The sequence below is a fragment of the Eretmochelys imbricata genome, chromosome 13 (assembly GCF_965152235.1).
Source record: "Eretmochelys imbricata isolate rEreImb1 chromosome 13, rEreImb1.hap1, whole genome shotgun sequence".
Classification (NCBI taxonomy): Eukaryota; Metazoa; Chordata; order Testudines; family Cheloniidae; genus Eretmochelys; species Eretmochelys imbricata.
Window position 1 is genome coordinate 23,068,806 of NC_135584.1, and position 13,740 is coordinate 23,082,545.

General features: G+C 45.2%; 1 protein-coding gene across 1 annotated transcript in view; it reads left to right on the forward strand.

Annotated features, from left to right (window-relative positions):
* The window catches only part of ARHGAP40 (Rho GTPase activating protein 40), a 44,078-nt gene extending 31,375 nt beyond the window's left edge, over nt 1–12,703 (forward strand). Inside the window, exons 6-15 of the mRNA XM_077832319.1 lie at nt 626–791; nt 1,152–1,243; nt 1,354–1,431; nt 1,710–1,869; nt 3,769–3,851; nt 4,996–5,202; nt 5,831–5,971; nt 7,557–7,717; nt 9,209–9,264; nt 12,597–12,703. Of these exons, the coding sequence (XP_077688445.1) occupies nt 626–791; nt 1,152–1,243; nt 1,354–1,431; nt 1,710–1,869; nt 3,769–3,851; nt 4,996–5,202; nt 5,831–5,971; nt 7,557–7,717; nt 9,209–9,264; nt 12,597–12,703 (1,251 nt within the window). The remainder of the gene's footprint in view (nt 1–625; nt 792–1,151; nt 1,244–1,353; nt 1,432–1,709; nt 1,870–3,768; nt 3,852–4,995; nt 5,203–5,830; nt 5,972–7,556; nt 7,718–9,208; nt 9,265–12,596) is intronic.
* The last annotated feature ends 1,037 nt before the right edge of the window (nt 12,704–13,740 follow it).

The window sequence follows — 13,740 nt, forward strand, 5'->3', positions numbered from 1 at the left end:
AGTGCTACAGTGAATTGGGATGGTCTTGTGTACTGAATTTGCCTGACGAAATTGGGATCCCAAATAAGACAGCAATCAAGGAAAAGCAATGCTGAAGGGAGCAAGCTCTTCCAGAGCGTAACAAATCTTATTTATTTAAAACACACATTTAGCATTATTTAAATTATCAGCCTGTCTTATGTGCATCCACCCTGAAATTGTAATCTGATTTAAGTCCCATCCAAACCGGTGGTGGTGCATTTTGACACTGCAAGTAGCTGAGCTACTCGTTCAACTCGTTCCGCTACACTATTGAGAGCTCTGGATGCAAAGCAGGCTGCAGCATGAAACTTTACAGCTGCTAGGAAACCTTCAGTTTAGGACTCTGGGGCAACCCCAGAGAAAGTGATTGCAGTAGTGGAGACAAGAGCTGGTGAATGCCTGGATAAGAACTTCCCTGGAGGTGAAGCAGAAGTAGTGAGTGGTATTCCTGGGCAGTGGTTTGTGGCTGGTGAGAGGCAGATTTACAGCCATAAGAGCAGTGGAAGGAAGTGGTAGGGACACAAAGGAATTCAAGACACACAAGAAAATCAACAGAATTATCTGCATCAAACCTTACAAACTTTCTTCCATTCTTTCTCCCTAGCAGTTTAAGATCCCTAAGGGCAGGCTGGGAGTGACCCGGATAGGAGACTTATCTCCACAGGACATGAAGAAGATCCCCACATTGGCCCTGATTGAGCTGACAGCTCTCTGTGACATCCTGGGCTTGGAGTTAAAGAGGAACAAGGCAGCCAAACAAAAGGCAAAAGGTCAGTTCTATCTCAGTTCTTGTGATCAAAGCTGAACAATGAGTCTCGGTAACACTAGACTTCATTACAGACTCCCTTAGTCTAACCAACGTAAATCCAGACTAAAGACTATTGAGATATTGACACACTTGCACAGCTGTCACTTGAGATCAGAACATGGGTCCATGTTTCTCACGGCTGCTCTCTGTGATTCTCCCCTATTCCCTTGCTCTGCTAATTACCGTTGTAGCTTCTGTTCCTCTCTTTCCTCCAGCAACTTGGGTATTGATAAAGTGTAGCTCTTGGTTGCAATAGAAGAAATGCCCCTTTTGATTTATAACTGTAGTAAAGAATTACAATCTGTATTGTCCTTTAATGCAGAGAATCGACTCTTTGGAGTTCCACTCAGCACTTTGTTGGAAAATGACCAAAAACTCATCCCCAACACCAAGGTCCCGCTGATTCTCCAAGCAGTAAGTTATCTTTAGAGTTCACTTGCACGTGATAGCTCCTTGGTCTTGAACCATAAGCTGAAACGGCTGCCTTCAGATCTTTAGCTGAGAGCTTTCTGTTTCCCTTGTAGTTGCTGTCATGCTTGGAAAAGAAAGGGCTTGACACTGAAGGCATCCTGAGAGTTTCAGGGTCGCAGACCAGGATTAAGGTACAGTCATTTGGGTAACACTGTAAAGTATGGGACTACATGTCAAGTGATCATGTTGCATGAGCTTTATTTATGGTATCAGCCTTATTTAAAACAATCCCCACTCACCTTGCCAACACAATAGGGAGAACTCACTGCTGGGGAGCCTGCTAGTAGCCTACCTTGTGAGGCACTCTGCAGTGTGTGCCTTGTTGAGGGGTTGCCCTGTGCAAGATCCCCTGGTTGGATTCCCGTTCTGTTCGTTAGTGAAAGTGATGGGGTGTTTCCTCCCTATACAGAGCCTGGGGGAAAAGCTGGAAAGTGACTTCTATACTGGTCTTTTCCGCTGGGATGAGGTCCGCCAGAACGATGTGTCTGGCTTACTGAAGAGGTTCATTCGAGAGCTGCCCACCCCTCTGTTGACAGCCGAGTATCTGCCGGCGTTCGCTGCTGTGCAAAGTGAGTCCTTTTCCAAGCAGCCTGGCCTTAGCAGCCTTGGTTTTTTTTTTTCAAAGCTCTGTTGGTCGTGTGATCTTATTTGATATGTGCCACATAAGCGTTTGTGTTCTAGACAGATATGAACTAGGATCAGTCAAATACATATGGATGCTACACCCAGTGTGCTGAAAACACTAGATTCTTTCTTATTTCCAATAGTGTACAAAAGTTGTTTGCATGGCACTCAAGTATCCCAATAAGTATTATTTATTACTGGTGTAACCGTAGCACCTAGGGGCCACAACTCCGATCAGCGGCCCTGTTGTACCAGTCACTGTACAAACACATGGTAAAAATTAGCCTCTAAGATAAGACTGATAAAGGATGGGAGGGAAAATAGAAGCACAGACAGAGGAAGTGACTTGCTCCAGGTCAGACAGTAGGTCAGCGGCAGAACCAGGAATAGACACCAGCTCTCCTGAATCCCAGTCCTTTGCCACCCCCTCCCCCACTCCATGGACCACAATGCGTCCTCCATAGCCTGCCCTAACACATGGATTGCTCACCTCTGGACAAGACACCCACCCTCCCATCCCCCCTCCTGGTTCTCAGCTAGAACATGGCTTTTGTCTCAAAACGTGTTGCTTCCATAAACACAGAAGAATGTGGCACCAGTTCACTTTTCAATCCATCTAGTGTCGTGTATTTTTCAAGTCTTGCAGGTGCTGTAGTGGAATATAAATGCATTATTAAATTAGTTAATTTTTATTAATGCTGTCTCCCAAAACTCACTCGTTCCCTAGTTTTCTGTACGTGTTGTCTCTCTGCCTCTGGAGAAAATACGGAGTAGCGGTTGGAGCACATTCTAGGAATCTGGTTTCTTGGGTGCTGCTAGTGGCTTTGCCACAGAGTTGCTATCTTAATTAAAGCAAATCACAACCTCAGTGCTTCTGTTGACCCATCTCTGAAACGGTTACAATCTATCTATTCACAGGGATGCTGCGAGCTCAGTTAATTCTGTAAAACACTCTCACGTTTCAGTAGTGCCTATCCTAGAATCAAAATAATGTACTGAGGTTCTTTGGAAAAATTTGCCTTCAGATTTAGGAACCTAATTGTCATTTTTCAAAAGTGACTTACTCTCTGAAGTTTCTTGGAGAGTCAGTAGGCTTCAGGCTTCTAAGGGCTACTCTGCCTGGTGCTGCAGTCTGAACTTCGGGGGTGTGAACTGTAGAGTGCTTTAACTGTCCTTTATAGACCCTACTATGGCTTTTAGCTCAGCCAGTTGGCTTTTAGCTCATGTGGTAGAGGCTCATGCACTAAGCTCCAGAAGCACTAGATTCGATCCCATCCGCTGCCGACTGTGGTCTGTTGGTGTTACACCTGCAGGTCTCGCTCATGGTTTGGACATTAACAATTTAAACATCTGTCATGTTTACAGAGTGTGCTGCAGGGGGAGGGATAGCTCACTGGTTTGAGCATTGGCCTGCTAAACCCAAGGTTGTGAGTTCAATCCTTGAGGGGGCCATTTAGGGATTGGGGCAAAAACTGGGGATTGGTCCTGCTTTGATCAGGGATTGGACTAGATGACCTCCTGAGGTCCCTTCCAACCCTGATATTCTATGATTCTACTAAAGCAAACTAAATACGGGGCAAGTTAGAGGGTTCTACGCTTCATACCCCCATAGTCGAGACTGCAGTACCTTGTAGACAAGCCCTAAATCACTTAAATGTTTTGGAAAGTTTTACCCCTGCGATTTTCCCATATTCGTGGTATGTGTTTCACAACAGGGAACCAGCATGTTCAGAACTCTGATTCCATGTGGGAGCCAGGTGGATTTAGAGTTTAACTAAACTCAGATTATTTTGCATGTATGCTGTTGCTGTTTGATGTGACATAGTACATTCTCCCTCCTGTAGATATCCCAGACCTGAAGCAGAGATTGCAAGCTCTCAACCTGCTTATCCTGATTCTGCCAGAGCCCAACAGAAACACCCTAAAGGTAATAACCATCTTCTACTGTATCAGTTGTGTGAGAGAATGTGAATCCTTCCAGAGAACCTATGTCTTAATACCTCATGTATTAAGAGATGTATAAGCAATGTGGACTTATTCTTTTGATCTCGCGTCAACTCCATTAATTTGTCTAGGTGTGGATGCCTGGAGCCAAACAAACTCCTGTGTGGGTTGAGTGGGATTGCCAAATTTATGAATGCAAATGCAGAAGCAGCAGGAGTCATGCCTTGTCAGGGTGCATCTCTTATGCCCATGTTTAAAAATCTGGCTCTTCCTATTAGAATATCCATTGACCAAAGTCTCCTTAGCTCTTGGATACCAAGATGCAGCTGATCTTTGTGATTCTTATATAATATCTGTTTAAAACATGGAGAAAAGTGCTGCAGAACTTTTAACTTTCTACCCCCTACGGATCAGACTGCACTAAAATCCCTTCCTCTCCTATGCAGCTAATTTTGAACAAGAGAATGTTGTTTCTGGGGCAGTTTTGTGACAGTGCAGGACATTGGGCTTTTACTTCTGTTTTCTAGCAGTTTGGGGACCCAGGTGTCCTGGGTACTGCAGAAGCCATGTCCTTAATTCCCACAAGTATCTCCCAAGTCACCCGATACTGCCGCCTCCAGATGATCAAGTTGCTATATCTCCATAGTCCTGCAGAACTATTGTAACTTTAAAACTCAGGCTCAATTGGTCAAATGATCTAGTGTTCTGAGGTAGCTTGGGATGGCTTATGGTTTTGGGTAGAAACAGGAGACGCTTGTCTGTTTCATCGGAGTGAAGCTTTGAATTTTGAGGGGTCTTTGGAATCTGAAATTCAGAGTGAATTCCAAAGGATGCAGCCTTCCATGGATCAGGAAAGAAGACCTTGTCTGCCTTGTTGTCTTTCCTGACTTATGGATTTGACGCCCCAAAAGCCACCACCACAGCTTGGTGTACAACTAATTGATGACTTCTTAGTGCTAGGACCTGACGACCAAGCCCACTTACACTTGTGATTTGCATTCAGGTCTCCAGAAATGAAAGGCTATTGACATTAACCAACTAAGCCACGCAGCACTTGCCCAAGCAGGTTTGCTGAATCGTACTGTTCACAGATGTCTTGAAAACACATGTCTTTCTCCCTCTTTCAGACTCTGCTGGAATTTCTCAGTAAAGTGGTTGCTAGGGAGAAAAAGAACAAAATGAATCTCTGGAATGTTTCCACAGTCATCGCTCCAAATCTCTTCATGCATAAAGGACTGGCGAATAAGATCCCAGAAGGGAAGGAGAAGCAGCTGGCAGAGGGGGCAGCCGATGTTGTGCGGATGATGATCCATTACCAAGACTTGCTTTGGACTGTAAGTCACATGGCTGTTTGTTGGGTGATAGCAACCTGTGCATTAACCAGCCCGGGACGTGACTCAGAAGAATGAGATAATCCTGGAGATCTTAAAGGAAACCAAGCTCTGTAGACAAAAGTTGTTTGGCTAAGCTCTGTTGCTGTCTTTGCTGTTCTTAAGGCACATAGGCAAAATATTATGCCTACGGAATGTTGTTTTTTAGGGGCTTTTCCCTATTTACAGTAGAAGTCTTTGAAAGTCTCTCTGATTTCTCTGCAGGTGACCTGGCCTGTGGAGATATGTATAAAGCCACCTGTTTAAAAAGAAACAAAGCCACCAAAAGTCCCCTAAAGAGCACTGGACATTGCAGAAGTAACTTTCTGCAGATGCTCTAGGAGGCATTCTTCTTCCTCAGCGTTGAAAGTGGGTGGGAATGTGCCACCCTGCACTCATCATGTTCTCCTTAACCCTATCAACCTTTCAATGCAGGGAAAACTTACACATGCTCCAGTGTAACTGTCAACGTATATTGAAGCCCAGTGCTTTCTGAGTATCTTTATAGAATAACTGTCTAGTCCTTGAATGTATCCATCCACACGCCCCTCTCCATTGGTTCTATTTATTGGTTTGTTTTTATTTCCCTTAGATCTCCTCTTTCCTGGTAGCTCAAGTGAGAAAACTGAATGAGAGCAGCAACCGGAGGTACCAGTTCTACGATAAACGAATCAAAAACTTGCTACGGAAGATTCACATAGACAAGGACAAAGTGGAGAAGAACCAGGCAGAAGTAAGTAAGCTGAACCCTCTGAGGTTGGGGTTGAATGAGGATTTCCCGTTAAAGGTCCCCTCATGAGCGATGAGTGTATGCCAACGGGTTAAATTTCTCCTTAAACAACATTTAAAGAGAAACAGACAAAAACATTATCTCACTGGCTTGCTGCAAAACACACCCAATTCCCCTTACTAAACTGCGCAAATGCTGTGGCCTAGATGCCATGGGCTCTCAGGCTTGTGTGTGAGGAGGGAAATCTGAAATGTTGGCGGTTGAATCTTGTCTTCTCAGCTGTACCAAGTGTAAACTTGACACAACTGAGGGTCTGGCCCTGTATGTTCACAATGGACATACTGGCTCATCTTACCGATACACACTGGCTTTTATTACAAGTGCCAGCTAGAAATTCTAGAAACCTAGAGATGAGGGCAGCAGCCTTCAGGTACCTGTCAGTCTCTCCTGCCCTGCTTTTGTGCTTCCAAACACTTGTTCTGATCAGTAGGGTTGCATGACACCAGCGTTAATGAGTACAGGTGCGTGCAGTGGTGCTGGATATTAGCAAACAATAAAGCTTGTAGGAAGTGAGACAATACGAATAATAATAGTGATTCACTGCACTTATTTCCGTACCAATTTCTTTCATATGGGTGGTGACAGACCCTTTCCAAACTCTATTTAAAACAGTTACTAAATGGGAGTGTGTGTCTCTCTCTTTTTTTTTTTAAAGGGAAAATGTGCCAAAATTAGGAAGTGATGCACAGACTGGTATACTTGCAAATTTTGGCTTTTACTATTAAACAATTAGAAACCACAAATCAATTAAACAAAAGGGACAGGTCACCTCTCAAATCCCGCATTACAGAATGCATGTTATCACTGTTGAAAAGCTGCTACTTTCTAGAGTTGGCAACTATCCATCTGGTATGGAGCAAGCAGAGGTATAATTGAAGCAGGAAGAACTGTGTGCATTGGGACATCAATTATCAAACTTTTAAAGGGCTGTGCAGGGAATGGAAGTTCAGTTTTACGAACGATTTTGAGACTGACATTTTGGCTTTGTTCTGATTGAAATTTTTTTGAAATTCTCTTAACGAAAACAAAAAAAATCAAAATGTTTTGTTTGGAAAATGTTGCAATGGGGCATTTCAGCGCTTTCAGAACTCCTTTTTCCATTTTTCTTCCAAAAATGAAATTCCAGCAAAATCAACCAAATTTCACTAAGGTTTTCCATTTCAATGGAACTGACTATTCTGACAGAAGATCGCTACGACAAAGTTTCTATACCAGCTTTAACGCCCATGCCACTCAGGACCACCAGAGGGCACCCACACTTAATTCTGTTCCAAATTATATCCAAGACCAACAATTCTATCCTTGGCTACAATATTAAAACAAAAGTCAATCTCTTTAATCTTCACCGCTTTTAGACAGTTCTGTATTTTCACATCTCAGTCTGGTGTAAATCCCATCAATGGGCCATTGGATTTGTACTTGTACAATGATTTCCCATCTCTGTTTAGAAAACTGGCATCTTTCTTGTTCTAAATTGTCAGTGTCTTTCTTTTAAAACCATTTCTCTCCCCCGACCCTTTATTTTTAGCCTTCCAAGACCGTGAAAGTCCAGACATCTCTGTTACTGAAGGATTCACTGGAGGTTCACTTGAACAATGGAACCAAAGCTGCAGATGTCCTAAGGCAGTTTCAGAAACACCTCAGCCAGAACGGCTGGAGTATTGTCAACAAAGTCAGCCTCATCAAACGGTAAAAGGCTTTTTCTTGTGTTTCCATATGTTTCTCTTGCAGGGGTGGGAGGCTGGAGGGGGGAGAGAGGTTATATAGCAGGGGCGGGCAAACTTTTTGGCCTGAGGGTCACGTCGGGTTTCCAAAACTGTATGGAGGGCCGGTTAAGGGAGGCTGTGTCTCCCCGAACAGCCAGGCGTGGCCCGGCCCCCGCCTCCTATCCCTGCTTCTCGCCTCCTGACTGCTCCCCCGGGACTCCTGCCCCATCCACCGCTCCCTGCCGCCCCATCCAACCCCCCCACATTCCTGACTGCCCCTCCCCCGCCGGGACCTCTGCCCCATCCAACCCCCTGTTCCCCGCCCCCTGACCACCACCCTGAATTCCCCTGTCCTCTATCCAACCCGCCCACCCCCTTACCGCGCTGCCTGGAGCACTGGTGGCTGGGGACACTACAGCCGCACCGTGCAGCACAGAGCACCGGGTCAGGCTGCGGCTCTGCAGCTGCGCTGCCCGGCTGCCCAGAGTGTTGCGCCGGCACCGTGCTGAGGCTGCGGGGGAGGGGGACCAGCAGGGGAGGGGGACCAGCGGGGGAGGGGCCGGGGACTAGTTTGCCCCCCTCTGTTGTATAGTGACTACGTTCAGTGGCTCCATCTGGTTTGCTGTTTAAACCTTTTGAAGTGTGTTTGGGGGTGGGGGAGGAAACCCTAATCTCCTTTTTGATTTGTGACTGCGTCGTCATGTGGGCTTTTGGGGATGTGGAGCAGCTATTGGTTTGCTGCCCCCAGGTTGCTAGAGAGCAGGTGAACTGTAACAATACATGCAGGATCCTCTTGGGGGTGAGGAGTGGACGCCTTCCGGGGAGTGTGGGGAGCCCTTACTGGCTTCCATTTCAAAGATTGCAGTAAACCAGGAGAAGTGGTGTCAGCTTTCCTTAGAAGCCAAAATATCACCCTTTGTGCTAATCCAGACAGTTTCTTGTGTCTGGCAGTGTTTTCAGGAAGCACACACTGATGCATCTCTTGCACCACATCCCTAAGCAGAGCATGTCCAGGCTTAGGAGAGCAGGGGAGAAGGCAATCAAAGCGGTCACGTTAGACTGGAAAGCATTAGCACTAATATCCCAATGACCAGCTGCCATCCCTGCCAAAGGCTGCTGCAGGGTTCCTTACACCGACGAGTGCTGCTCAAATAGGCTGTCAGTCCAAGGTGGATGCTGCTGATAGACATTGATTTTGTGCCTTTTATTTTCTGTCTGAGAAGCTAGTCCTTTGCCAGCCCTTGTGGGTCTCATAGCAGTGAAGAAGTCTGCCTTGCTTCAGTCTTGATTCTTGGGTGAGCTTTTCAAGAGTTGCACTCCTAGAGCATGAGGGGAGTCTACTACCCTATGCCCTGTAGCTTCCCTTACCCCTGCGGTCCTTAGAAACATGAACTGCTGAGTTGGATGCGATTGTTTCGGCCTGCCTTGTGCAAAGCCCAATTACAATGTTGTGTTTCTTCTTTGTCTCCTGCAGCAATGGTGCTGTCGAGTCAATGAACCTGCTCCTCTACGAAGTAGGCGGCAATATAAGTATGTGAGATTGGATGCTGAACAACTACAGATCTCTTCTTGGTGCTGGGGCGTTAATGGGAAATTAAGAAAGAGAGTCCGGCTGGGGGAGAGGGTTCTGATAAAGGTGGATCAAAACAGTTCTCCCCATGGGTGAAATTCACCCCAAGTACACAGGACCCATACGAGACCCTCTGCCACTTAAGCGGTTCAAAGAGTCCTCAAAGTGGTTACCCAGGCAATCCAGCTTGATATAGAGGGGAATCATTTAAAAAATGGGCCAATAAGCAATGTTAAAGCCCAGACAGTCCAAAGTTGTGGTCAGCTCCCCTTGAGAACAGGGCCATTTGGAACAATGGGAGCTTGTGGGTGCTGAGCTCTTTGTAAAAGTGGTCCACTTGGCGCAGATGCCTACAGTAGAGATCTCTTGAAAATGTGACCCTAAAATAGTTACACTTTCTAAAGAAACTCCTCTGAAATGCAGCAGAATAAGGTACATGTCTACTACTTTTCACGGTGATACAAAGGCTTTTCTGGCACTAGTTCTGAATGACCTGCAGAACTTGCTTGTGGCTTTAACCCTGAGTTACACAGATATCCAGAGCAATGCCATCCCATCCTTTGCCATCCTCCAATTCACATACTGGTTTTCTAACCAAACCCAACTTTATTCTTGTAAGTCCGTCTCCATTGTACAGCTCGTCCTGTTTAAAGACCGAGTCTGCAGCATTAGTAAAATGAGCCTGTACCATAATATGATGTACAGTATCATGTATTAAATATTCAAGGAGAAGGCTAATGCTGCTGGAAGGCTTGCTCACTAATGAACTAGTAATAACCTGTTTGGGTTGTCTTTCCCTCATAGCAGCTGTCTCAACAAGTTCAAGGTTCTAGTTCAGGGGTGGGCAAACTACGGCCCACGGACCAGATCTGGCCCGTCAGGGCTTTGGATTGTCACCTCTGTGGTGCTGCAGGCCCTGTGCCACTCCTGGAAGCTGACAGCACCACATCCCTGTGGCCCTTCGCGGGGAGTGGGGTAGAGGGCTCCACGTGCTGCCCTCACTTGTGGGTACCTCCCGCCGCAGCTCCTGTTGGCTGGGAACAGGTAACTGTGGCCAATGGGAGCTTCGGGGGAAGTACCCACAGGCGAGGGCAAAGCGTGGAGCCCTCTGCCCCCCTCCCCCAGGGGCCGCAAGGACGAGGTGTCGGCCGCTTCCAGGAGCAGCGCGAGGACAGGCAGGCAGGGAGCCTGCTCTGGGCCCGGTGCATGCTGCTGCCACCCTGGAGCCGCTCCAGATAAGCGGCACCGGACTGGAGCCTACACTCCAGCCTCCTGTGGCACCCCGCACCCCTCCTGCACCCCGAACCCCTGCCCTGAGCCCCCTGCCACACCCTGCTCCCGTCCTGCACCCTGAACCCCTGCCTTGAGCCCCCAACCCCTTGCCCTGAGCTCCCTCCCGCACTCTGCACCCCCTGCCCCAGCCCTGTATTCATGGCCCTGCATGCAATTTCCCCACCCAGATGTGGCCCTCGGGCCAAAAAGTTTGCCCACCACTGTTCTAGTTGGTCACTGCTTGTCTTGTGAGGACTGATAAGGTTTGGTATGGTATTAGGAATCTTTAAAGATTGGTCTCTCCTAATGAGTACAGAGGACATGGAAGTGGGCAACGTGGACTGAGCATGAAGATGGAGTTTCTGTAATGCCCATCTATAATGGGTTACAGGATTGTCAGGAGAATAACTCGATCTAGCAGCAGAGGTTTGCCTTTAATGCATCTCCATTATAATATCAACAGAAGACAAAGGACTTTGCCTGCTTGATAGAAACAACTAAATTCTTTCTACCAGATCCAAAGGCTGCGAGTGATTTGTATGAAGACCAAAGCTAGGAATGAGGGTGGTAGGCTGATTCTCTGTAATGACTTAAATTGGCAACAAGAGTGCATCTGTTCAGGAATCTTTACCAAGTCATATGCTGGAGGATGGCCCAGTAAATGTCATTTATTCCAAGGGACACTGTCAACTTACTCCAGAACTTAAAAACAAACACACACAACACTGTGGAAAATTTTTCATGATCTAGAATGAACTTAATTTTTTTTGTTAGCTGCCAGCTCTTTATTAAAATACACAGAACTGTTGGTAAGACAAATTATTGTCACGTGTAAGTATTAGAGGGTGAGGTATCTAACCACATGCCTCTCTTTAAGCTCATGATGTTGACTTTAATGAGAAATACTCACATGCTTAACGTTAGACACATGCTTATTACCTTGCTGAGTCAGGGCCATACTTTCATAGTTAATATAGTCAGTAAATTGCTGCATTACTCTTAATGCTTCTATTCTGGTCTGCCATTTCTATACGCGGCAAAACTGTGTAAGGAAAGTAAAAGGTAATCTGATCTCTGGTTGATTTTAAAAAAGGATATATGTTGATTTCTGAAAGGTTGCATTGGCATATGATTAACGCAAAGACTCACTAGTGCATGAGAACTAGAAAGTGAAATTGACTAGAAACTCATGTGAGAATTACAAATCTGGCTTTTAATTGACCATTATGATATGAAAAAAATGAAATAAAAAGCATAGATTGTGAAAACTAAATTAAATAATACAAATTCTGTCATCTTTATAAGCTAAGGTAGCATTAGTAACACAGGTGAGGAAACTTCATTATTTAAAAAAATGTTTTTAAAGGGAAGATCAGGTTGTAACCCATTTCTGCGCTTAAACTTCTCCAAAACCACTGCCTGCACACTCCGGCTATCTCTAAACTCAGAGTTGTACTGCTTTAAATACACCAGTATAATTAGTGGAACAACTCCTCTAGTGGGAGTGCAGTAATTTTGATTTCGCTTATTCCTGTATGGGAAAGGGAATAACTATATCTCTTTTATACCAGTATAACTGTTCACACTAGGATTTATACCAGTATAGTTATTTCAGTAAAAGAAATCAGTCCCATAACCAAATTGTTATACCAGTAAAACTTTCTAATGCAGACTAGGCCTCAGATCAGATTCCAGCAATGCACAAACAAGTGATAGAACTTCATACATGCAAAACCCATCACCAGCACTGAGGTGGAATTGTGTCTCTCATATCTGCAAGCATGAATGGTCCTGAAGTGCACGGGTAAAAGGTCACAAATGAAAATCCGTTCTTAAAACTTGATCTGTGATGAGTCCACTTCTAAAAACAAGGACAGCTATTACTGATTTATGGAACTTGTTTGCTCTAAATAGCTATACATATATATTTGAATAGTGTTACACACAGGAAAAAGTAATAGCTATGGGACTGAGGGTGCAAAATACTTATCTCTTTAAAATTTGTGTTTTTATCCAACAGGTGAACATTGCCTGGACCCAGATACATATCTCTTAGACTTGTACCAGATCAACCCCCATGCTGAATGGATTATAAAGCAAAATCCGTCCTTTCCACGGATGCTCTAGGAAAACATGGGTGAAAACAGACTTTTGTTTCAAGATTCTGGGTGGGAGCAGAAGGCTAGAACTTTTCTTAATGCGTTTGGCATCCCAGAATGGAGGAAGGTTGTTACTTTGGAGGGAAATAAGCAGTGTTGGTTTGGAATGTTTTTTACTATTTTAGTTACAGCAGGCTGAAAAAAGAGAGCACTTGAGAGTTGGTAACCAACGGAAGTCAACATTAGGTCACAGAATCCAGAGGGTGTGAATATTCTTAGTAAAGCACCTGCAAGCAGAGCTGCAAAGAAAGTGGAGGAGAGACCTGTCCTGGAGGAAGAACCTGGTAGAATGTCTCTTAATCCTTTTGGGTTTGCATTGTTCTTTATTTTGACCATGTCCTCATTTTGGAGGAGAGAGATGGTCAAATCAACTAGCACTATCAACCATCTAGTCTCCTTGTGTTGAATGTGTTAAGTTTCATGGACTTTTCAGTGAGCGTCACATGTACAGTGCTGGGAGAACTAGACTCGTTTCTCCCCCTCACCCCCCCACTCCTCAAGTCTTATGGTTTCTCTGAAAAGTGTTAGGATGCTTTTGGTTTTGTTTGTGGAAGGATGTAATGGATGCCCAGAGTGGCCAGATGTAAGGAGAGACTTGCATTCTTCATGTAACATCTACAGTTAAAGCTGCTCACAAGAAGAATTAATTGTTTCTGGAAAAACGTGGACTTGGTATCAGCTCTTCTCAGAGGGACCAACTGATAGAGGAGACATGCCAAGGTGCTTGCCTGTCCCTGCACATGTCCTTTTGGTAATGCACAGTGGAAATCGTAATAGATACACGCAGGATGTGAAGTGCTCCAATACTGAAAGGAAGACCAGCATCTAGTTTTGCTGCTTGATCATCTTTGTGAAACCTCAAGGGTAAAAGGTGGCAGAGGAGAGATTCTGGAACTGTATTTGAGGATTTTTTTTATTGTATTTCAAAGAACTTTTGTCCTGATCTAGGAGCCAAACTGGGCTTGGTTTGAGTGTGGTAGATGACGTGTTAAAGCCTGCAACATC